Genomic DNA, 10,144 nt, shown 5'->3' with positions numbered 1-10,144 from the left:
TTTCACTAAAGAAGAACCATCCAGAGGACCTACTTATTTTTTCTTTTTGATTTTTTTCTACCTGGATTAGGACATTTTCATGTAGTTGCTCCAGTTGACCACTAGATGTMAGTCTTCACCAGCATAACATCTTTAAATCATTTCTGAGTCTCTAACCAATTGCTTTGAGCTCCAGTGTTTAAACTTTTTTTAAAAGGAGCTCTGTTTGTAAAGTAAAATAAATCAATACATACAAAATTTTAGTATGAATTACAAATGTTTACTGTTTTGCTGTTGTCTTCCTGCTACGTAAGCAGACACAAAGCATTGTGGGAAATGAGAACCGTGGCCCAAAGAAACGGTCAGCAAGGATGTATACCTTCACAATAAGTGTGTTTATCTGGGAGGGGTGCTGTTGGATAGATCACGTGTGTTGTGATTCATTGACAGCCATACCTTCTGCTGTTCAACATAATGATGACTGGTAGATAATTAGTTATTAGTGGTACTGCATTTTAATTTTAGAAAGCATAAATACGCTTATGAATTATAAAAATTAGTAAGACCGCTAAAGTGCAAACGAAAAATTTAGGTCCGCAATTAGCGGATTTGCGCTTTAGCGGGCTGGTGCCCACCACTGACTGAGAGGAAGTATAAACAGTACATCTAGAACTGATAAATGTTTGAAGTTAACCACAGTCAGCTGACCTCAACACAAAGTGGCTACAACTCTGCTACTTTTATAGACATTGAGCTAAAATTTGTTGTGGTGGTTGTGAGTCAACCCTCACAGTCTGAGCACTACTACCACCTACACACTACCCAACACTGTTTGGGAGCAAAATATTTCATCAACTGACTTAAAAAATGTAAGGAAACTCTTAAAAAAGTAACCATTGCATGTACTACAACATTTTACATCTAGGTTAACCCCCACATCAAGATGGCCACCACAGCTTAAAGCCCACTGTCCAGGAGGGACAGGGAGCGTGGTRCAGAGGTGAAGACCAAAGTCCAGGCAGGATGGAGTGGATGGAGAAAAGTTTTACCAAACTAACAGTTTTATCCTGGTTTAGAGCCTACTTAACAAATAGAAGTTTTTCTGTTCATTTAGGAGATTGCTCTTCCTCTACAGCTCCTCTGACTTGTGGGGTCCCACAAGGCTCTATTCTAGGTCCTTTGCTTTTTAATCTTTATATGTTGCCTCTGGGGTCCGTTTTTAATAAATATAAGATTCCTTTCCATTGTTTTGCTGATGACATTCAGGTCTACCTGCCTATCAAGCAAGGGTTGATTAATTCATTCAAATCACTCCTGAGCTGTCTGAATGACATAAAAATCTGGCTGAAATTAAATTTCCTGAATCTAAATTAAAGTAAGACAGAAGTCATCAGCTTTGGTAAAGACATTTCTCCTGACAATTTTGGTCCTTTGGCTTCATACAGCTGCTCTGCTGTCAGAAATTTGGGTTTCATTTTTGATAATGTGTTCAAATTGGACAGGCAGATAAACTCAGTGGTTAAATCAAGTTTTTTCCAGCTAAGACTTATTGATAAGGTGAAGCCATACCTCCCAAACAAAGACCTTGAGAAAGTGATTCATGCTCTCATTACATCTCGTTTGGATTATTGTAATTCTTTGTTGGTTTAGATAAATCTTCTCTGCATCGATTACAAGTTGTCCAGAACGCAGCAGCTCGTCTTTTAACAGGAACTAAAAAATACGAACACATATCCCTGGTTCAGGCTTCTCTCCACTGGCTTCCTGTTCATTTTAGGATAAATTTTAAGATTTTATTGCTTACTTTTAAAGCTTTAAAATGTCTGGCCCCATCCTACCTGTGTGATCTCACTAACATCCACACTTCAGTTAGAGCACTTCGGTCCAACCAGTTCCTCTTAGATGTTCCTGGATCCAGGCTAAAGTTTAGAGGTGATCAGGTCTTTGCAGTTTCTGCCCCAAACCTTTGGAATGATTTACCTCTTAGCATACGGACTGCTGAGACTGTTGAGACTTTTAAATCTCTACTTAAAACTCACTTTTACTCCCTGGCCTTTCATTCTGGTAGTGTTTGAGATTCTTTTAATGATAATGTTTTTAATGTTTTTCTGTATTTTAAATTGATTTTACTGTCTACATTTATGTGTTGCTCAATTGTTTTATTCATTTGGCTGAACTGTGAAGCACTTTGGCCAACTTCTGTTGTTTTTTATGTGCTATATAAATAAAATTGACATTGACATTGGATAAAAGTTTTAGGAGTGATTCGTGACAAAAGGCAAAGGTTAAAGGTGTTTCTGTTACTTCTTGTAGATGGTCTTTGACGTCTCCTCCTCAGTTTGAAGAAATAAGGTTTAATTATGACTGGACTGATGAGCTAATGGCTAGTCTGAGTGGGCTGACAGTTTTAAAACAGCCCACACTCACACACACAAACAGTTACATGGTTTCCTACAAGTATACAGGCTGTTACAACACAAATGATTGAACTCAGATTATTGTTTGGTTGCCTCTCACATGGATTTCATTTCTGCATTACCAAACATCCATCAGTGACGAGCTCACAAACCCTGCAGGTTGAGCGTTACGTGTGGAAGTACGACGTTAGTAAATGTACTTACAGCTGTCAGTAGAGATGTGAGGCACCAGGACAAAATCATCCGTGTCACAGGAGGAGTTCTTGCTGCTGCTACTTCCTGCAGACTCTTTGGACAGCTGCAGGAAGTTGGGAGGGCCAAGCGGAGGGGACGACAGACAATCCTCAGCTAGAGTCTGCATGTCCGGAAGAGACTGTTCACAGACAGAGAGGAGACATTAGATCATTTCTTTACACTACCAACTGTAAATTAAATTTGTCTTTTGTTAGATTAAATACTAATAATCAAAATAACACTGACAACCTTGGATTGGATTGCTTTGTTGTATTCATAAAGTTAAAACTACCTGACCTCACTGAGAGGCTCAGCTGAGARTATGTGAATTTTCAAACAACCAGTGTGTTTGAAAGGCGGTCATCTTAAAGTGCCTGTGACATGCCTATCCTTCAAATACAAAAAGTCAAAGAAAACATCTTTAAACTTAAGAAAGTTGGCATAGTACACACAATTTTACCCATTTTGTCACATAACTGGCCTATTGTCTTTTGAATTTGGCTCAGCCAAAGTAAAACAGGAAGTGGCATCAAAGGGGAACTCATTAATAAAATAAAATTGCTGGTCTTTTTGTTTATTAAAACAATATTTTTTTAACTTTAACTCTTCATCTCTGATAGCGACTAAAAACAATCTGAAGAAACATCAAATTTGTCTCTACAGTCTGTGCTGTTAACTTTTGTAACGACACTCTGTTTACATGCAGACATTCCCCTTTGACATCACTTCCTGTAAACATCTCAACAACTGTTCATCTCAGCAGCATGAAATTTGTTTTGCAATATGTTATCAATGTTGTCTTTTCAAAAATGCATTCATGTTTATTACAAAAATTTGACGTCACAGGCACTTTAAATAATTGAACATTAGCAGGTCAGATCACGTGCTACGTTATCAAACTGTTGATGAGGGATGTTATTTTGTCCCAGCATTAGTTTGCTCTGTAAGCAGCAAAAACAGAAGCACGGCACAGTTAATATTTCCTGAACTTATTTACAGTCTGAAAGTAATCCCATCTCAACGAGGGTTTAATATCAAACTCACAGGAGGAGAGCTGTAGCGGATGCACGGGGAGCTGCTGCAGGAATTTTCCATCCCGGCGTTGGAGGCACTGGGGACCGGCACCGGACACGCTGAGGGGAAATAAACTCACCGTTAATTAAGTTTTCAAGCCCGGATGATGAGAGCACGTTGTGCAGCAAGCCTCCCAGGAAAGAGACCTTTGTTCTTACATTTTTTAATAGTAGACGCTGACTCCAGAAAAGGGTGGTTGAAAAATTTGTCTGCAGAGAGAAAATGACAGAAACAGAGCAAATTAAAAAGAATACACTATGACATCACACTATGTGAAAACACCACTGATACCAACTTTACATTGCATTTAGAGTAAACACTCACCAAAGTCCATTCTGTCTTTCTGGTTCCTCTGCAGCAGCCCCAGCAATAGATTACTGAGCTGTGGAGAGGTCTCTGTTGGGATTCTGTAACGGGAACATCATCAGTATTTAGTTTAGCTAGCTGCTGAACCAGCTGTACTTCAAATTTAAGTAATACAACAGGTGGTATTTACAGCAGTTTTTGCAGAAAAAGCTTCAAATATGCAGTCATATGAAAAAGTTTGGGCACCCTTRTTCATCTTTATCATTTTTATTTCCACTACATAACTGATTTTATGATTACTGTTTTACATGTTTTCCCCCAGACTTATAAATTAAGTGTGCAACAATTATTGTATTATACACCATATACAAAGCTTTATTAATAAATTAACCCCATTGCTTTGTAGTACTGCAATAGATTTGGCTATTTTTATTCTTAAATTATTTATATGATTTTTCCATGTCAGCTTTTCATCAATGATGACACCCAGAAACTTCACCTCACTGACTCTATAGATCTCAATACAATGGAACATCAACAGGTCTCTTTTTATTATTGTATATCATATAATTAGTTTTATCCAAATATAACGATAATTTCAAGTTTATATTTTAACAAATTCTGTCTGCACCATCTCCAAGATCCGTTCCATATTTTTACCAAAACAAAAAATGTAGTGTCATCTGCAAATAAAACCCATTTAAAAAGCCCTGACACGTTTACCGAGTCATTCACATATAAAATAAATAACTCTGGACCAAGTACAGAACCTTGAGGCACTCCACATGTAATGTTACAGAGTTCAGATCTTCTTTCATTCATTGTACAAACTATTTCCTTTCAAATACCTAGATACCCACTGTAATGCTGGTCCTCTAAGATTATAACTCAGTCTTACAAATAATGAGCTAAAGTTTGGTGTGATAGTAGCCGAGCATACTCCCAAATACATACTTCATATATACTATATACGTATAATCTAGATTTTGATGAGTTAAATGTAGCAACTTCCTGTTTTTAAAGATCTCCAGAAAAGCCTGAACCAACTGTCAGTTGAATAAAACTAATGCTCAAGCAGGAAAAACTCTAAATCAGTGAGTGATTTGAAATGAATGTGTCACACTCTGACTCATTGCTCAGCTTCCATCATGACGTCTGCTTGCTGTGAACAACAAGGTTGATAAACATGATTTCTGCCTTTGATCAACAAACTCACTTTTTTAATATTTAAAGCATTTTCTATATTGATTATCAATATAGTAAAAATATATTTAAAGCATTTTCAGAAGCAGAACATCTCGGTTGGACACACTTCAACTTTTTACGTTAAGTTTTAATATCTTTTTCAGTGAAGGTCCCCGCAGTCTCACTTAACACTTTTAAAATACTTTATTATGAAGCAGAAAGCTCCATGTTTTGCAGGACAAGAGAAAATTTGACATTTTAAACATTTATAGAATTTCTCGTCATAAACGTCACAGTTTCATAAAAAGTTAGCTGTTCAAACCAAAACACATATTTAGCCGCTCCACAAAGAATTTAATAAAGCAAATAAAGAATTATATCTTCGATAATTWAAAGTGCCATTTTCACTTTAAATGTGAAATATGAATGACTTTTACTTACATGGGCTGGAGATTTTTGTTCTTCTCATAAAACAGTCTTAAATCTTGGGGACTGTTGGCCTGAAAGCAGTGATGAATAAATGAAATAACCTGAGGCACAATGAAACAAAAGGCTATTTGTGAAGCGTTGTAAGGTGACAGTATTAACCTGGAACGGTGGCTTGCCAACCAGACACTGGTAGATAACTGTTCCTATGCTCCACAGGTCTGCTTTGGCATCATAGTTCTGGGACATGATGACCTCTGGGGCCTGAGGAAGGATCAAAACACAGATTTAGGAAAGAGGATCCTTAAAGGTTTCATATTAAATCCTGTCCTAAAGACTTTGTGTTCATCTGAACATAAAACACCTCTCTAATATTTCAGATACAAATCACACAAAATGTGAAAAATATTAACTGCTGGTTCCTAATTAAAGGTTTTTTTATGTCTCTTCCTCTGAATTCAACAGAAAAGATGTGGCGGAACAAAAAAACTAACAAGAATTCAGCCATTTGTGTCAGAATTCTTTCAGTTTAACCATCCATCTATAATCAGTAATAAACTGGGTGTAATTTTAACAAAGCTGACTTCAAGAACATCTCATTCCACCCTCATGCTGTGGGTACAATGAAAACACATCTTCATGTACTGCAATTAAAAAAGGAGAAAAGTCCAAGTTACTGACCATGTACATGGGTGAGCCACACAGAGTTGCTGCCATCATGTTGCTCTGCAGGTACCGTGCAAATCCAAAGTCAGCTGCAGGACAGGATGTGTGGAGCAGTAAGAACACAAGTCACCAAAGATTTAAAGCTTCAATCAATCTTTGAACCAGAAACATTGAATACTAACCCCAAACCAAGTGGAACCAGAATCTGTGCACTACTGATGTGGCGTTTAAGGCCTATCTTCACTGTTCACAATCATGGTGTTACATGATGTTTTAAGTATAAAATAACTAATTAAAGCTAAATTTATTAGAAATAATATATTTGATCATTCAAAGGAGTTGCAACAACAATAGTCAACTCCTGAGACATGATAAACGGCCACACAGACGGGTCGGTCTTTAAGCTCCCTCTGACTATTCGTACAGCACAGATGGAGCTGGCCACATCCCGCTCAGACCTGAGCTTTCAGAAACCAAGCAGGCTGAGCAGAACTCAGCTGGGTGACAAACTTCTAATTCAATCTCACTAATCATGTTTCCATCCAGTTGTAGAGTGAATTTTTATCAAACTTTTAAAAACTCGCAAAAATTAAATAAATACAAATTCGAATCTAGACTGTTTCAATAAAAATAAAAAAATGATGCAGGTTTTAAAAAATGGTTTCAAAGGAATTATCCACCTATTTCTCATTTGCCCACAAGGGAGTATTTCAGAGCTTTGAATCTTTGAGAAATAAATATAAATTTAGAAAAGGAAGACTTTTATAGATACCTGCAAATCAGACAATACTATAATCAGAATCTGAAAGAATTTTATGTTAGTAATGGTTCTGAATTTGTAAAAGTGTTTTTTCTAACAATGTTTGAAGGAAAACCATGCACTAAAATAAAAAGACTATACAATGGTATACAGTTATGTAAACAAGAAAACACAGATTACATTAAGAAGACGTGGGAAAAAGAAGTAAACGTGAAAATACCTGAGGAAAATTGGGGAAAAATTTGTCAAATACAATGGTTGTCTGCTGGATCAAATTTATGGTGAGAATTTGGATGGAAGAATGTGATAAGATTTTTTATGATACCAGCACAAAAACAATATCAGGGTGCAGGAAAAGATTGTTGGAGACTCTGTGGTACGGCTAAGGCCAATCACTACCATATTTTTTGGAACTGTCGAGTTATTCAGGACTATTGAATTAAACTTCACAAACATATTAATAATGTATTTGTCTCAAACATTCCTTTTAAGTGGGAGACCTCATATCTAGGAGACTTGACTCTGAACCATTGGGATGCACACCATAAAAATTACTTCATATGTTACTAGTGGCTAGCAAAAAAGCAATAACCAAAAAATGGTTTAAAACTGAGCCACCAACTATTGATGATTGGATTGACACAGTACATGATTTATTCTTAATGGAAAAACTGTCCTACTCACTCAAAGTGCAAATACATAAATTTTATTCAATCTGGAGTAAATGGACTGCATATGTGAAACCCATAAGATCTGACTTTGTATAATTACATCAGTGAGCAGGACTGAACGTCTTTGTTTCGTTTTTCATTGATTTCAATTTGGACTTCGCTAGTGTTTGTGACGCCCCATTCTCTTAACCCCTTGGATCTCCATTTCTACGGGACCATGCACTCCACCCCCCACCCCCCCATTTATCTATTTATTTGTATTTTTTATTTTTCTCTGTTGTTTTCTTTGTTCTGTTTTTTATTGTTGATGTTGTTCAAAAGAAAATGGAAATTATGTACAAAAGACATGTTTCTCACTGTTCAAGTACTTTTCCAGTAAAAATAAAATTTCTAAATAAAATGACAATCATTTTTGAAGGGAATTGTCTCAATCAAATTTAAAATTTAATTCATTTAAACCCCCACATTTACCATAAAACATTAGTTCATCCAGTGTTGTTTCTCTTGCTTTTCCTATGTAGGTAAAAATCTGTTTAACAACCTGCTAAAATACACCAGAATTCAGGAAATAGCATTTACTTCTTTAAAAATTTTCTGGGGGAGAACCCCGAGACCCCCCGCCAGTGGGTTCCCCAACATTACAAATACTTACTCTTGTTTTTTGTCTCTGAATGTCATAAAATCAGTGATATTATCTGTGAAATTATAAATTGAACATCTGTTGGCAATAGTTTTCAATTTGTCATTTTTACAAACACATCATAAATTTTCTGTTATAGATATTAGTTTTGGTGTGCCACCCCTGGTTTTTCAGTGGGCTCCCCACTGTGAAAAAAATTTCTGCAGGCACCACTGTTCGAGTCTGAGTCCAAAGTCAAAGTACTGAACTCATTGAACCACAGTTTCTGTCTTCAGTTCACACAAACACATCACCTGTAAACAGCTTTCCAGTAAGTAGAATATTTGTACCTATTTTGATGCGGATGGCGCTCGTGCTGGACTTCTTGCGAGTCACATACGACAGTAAAATGTTCTGAGGTTTCAGATCTCGGTGGACGATTCCTTTATTGTGCAGGATGCACATGGCTGCAGCAATCTGCTGCAGGAAAATTCTCAGAGTCTCCTCTCTCAGCGTTCCTTTAGCTGGAACACATTTTTACAATGAACTCAATACGTTTTGTTTGTCGACACAAAAGCAGGTTGTGTGTAGACATAAAACATAAATCCCATTTAAAGACAGCATTCACACAGACATTAACAGTCACATGACTTTCTCCACTGCAATAGTAAGAACCTTGTTAAATGACAACCTGTGTGGGTGAAGGGCAGATTAGTGATGCTTACCTTGCAGATAGTCGGCCAGGTCACCTCCGTTGCAGTACTGCATGTGAGGAGACAAACTATCAACAGCACAGAATACTCTGCGGGTTTTAATGGGTCTATTTTCACACAAACAAACACTAAAGGAGGGACAGACTGTGACGATTCTGACAAAGTTTTAATGCTTTTTAAAGAAATTTAGGATTTATCAGGATTGGCTTATGTTTATAAGTAACACACAAAAGGTAAACACAATAAAAACACAAAAAATAGGCCTGGTCTGTGAGCGTCTGATCAACGCTGCTAGCGAGTTAGCCACATTAGCTAAAGAGAAAATGAAATATAGTATTTTCTTTGATCTTTTTGAAATGTGTAAATTTTGAACACAGAATGTTGCAATGGATCTGAAGTTTATGCAAGTAAAGTGAGCACAATGTGAAAGAAGWGTGAAGGATGGAGGAAAATCAAGTTCTTTCATCAGCTAAATGACAACACATGACATCTTCTGCAGAATTCTGTATCCTCAGCAACACAAAACAAAAAGATAAAAGATGTGACACATGAAATACTCAGACGTTAGTTTATTTACTTACTTCCATGACCAGAAAAACAGAGTTGGGAGTTTCCTGGAGGAGAGAAGAGAAAACATCAGAAGGAGAACAAACACTGAAACAAGTCCAGAATTCAACACTTTTATCAAGACTGGAACATTTTGTTAAGTGAATGTTTTTATTTATAGCTTCCTGTAGACTGCTGTCCAATCCCCTTTTCTAAGCTTTTATAGCTTGTGTCAAACTCAAATTTCCACATAGAATTTGGAACGCCCTGTAGGAAAGTGGGAGAGTTCATGGTTCCAGACGGCAGCTACCTTGAAATGTATTACTGGATTGGGTGTCACGTGACCTGGATGTGGCTTCACAAGGGGGATTTTTATGCATTGAAGCTAATGCTAACCATTGAAATCAATGAGCAGAACGTAGCGGTGCAAACAAATTATTTATAAATGTACAAATGGTTCAAATACTTTGCTATAAACTGCAGAAATTGTTACAACATGTTTACAAGACCTTTCTGGGTAGAGTTTGCATGTTCTCTCCGTGCATGCG

At 36.8% G+C, this 10,144-nt stretch overlaps 1 protein-coding gene across 1 annotated transcript in view; it reads right to left on the bottom strand.

Annotated features, from left to right (window-relative positions):
- ulk2 (unc-51 like autophagy activating kinase 2) overlaps window positions 1-10,144 on the bottom strand; it is a gene marked incomplete in the record, with an annotated part of 63,825 nt that overhangs the window by 37,424 nt on the left and 16,257 nt on the right. The window contains 10 exon segments of the mRNA XM_014023464.1: window positions 2,601-2,769; window positions 3,675-3,763; window positions 3,863-3,913; window positions 4,029-4,111; window positions 5,637-5,695; window positions 5,784-5,885; window positions 6,303-6,376; window positions 8,688-8,861; window positions 9,063-9,099; window positions 9,632-9,664. Coding sequence (XP_013878918.1) covers window positions 2,601-2,769; window positions 3,675-3,763; window positions 3,863-3,913; window positions 4,029-4,111; window positions 5,637-5,695; window positions 5,784-5,885; window positions 6,303-6,376; window positions 8,688-8,861; window positions 9,063-9,099; window positions 9,632-9,664 — 871 coding nt within the window.

This window comes from Austrofundulus limnaeus, unplaced genomic scaffold (genome assembly GCF_001266775.1).
Source record: "Austrofundulus limnaeus strain Quisiro unplaced genomic scaffold, Austrofundulus_limnaeus-1.0 Scaffold371, whole genome shotgun sequence".
NCBI classification, from domain to species: domain Eukaryota; kingdom Metazoa; phylum Chordata; class Actinopteri; order Cyprinodontiformes; family Rivulidae; genus Austrofundulus; species Austrofundulus limnaeus.
This window is presented reverse-complemented; position numbering and strand designations above follow the sequence as displayed.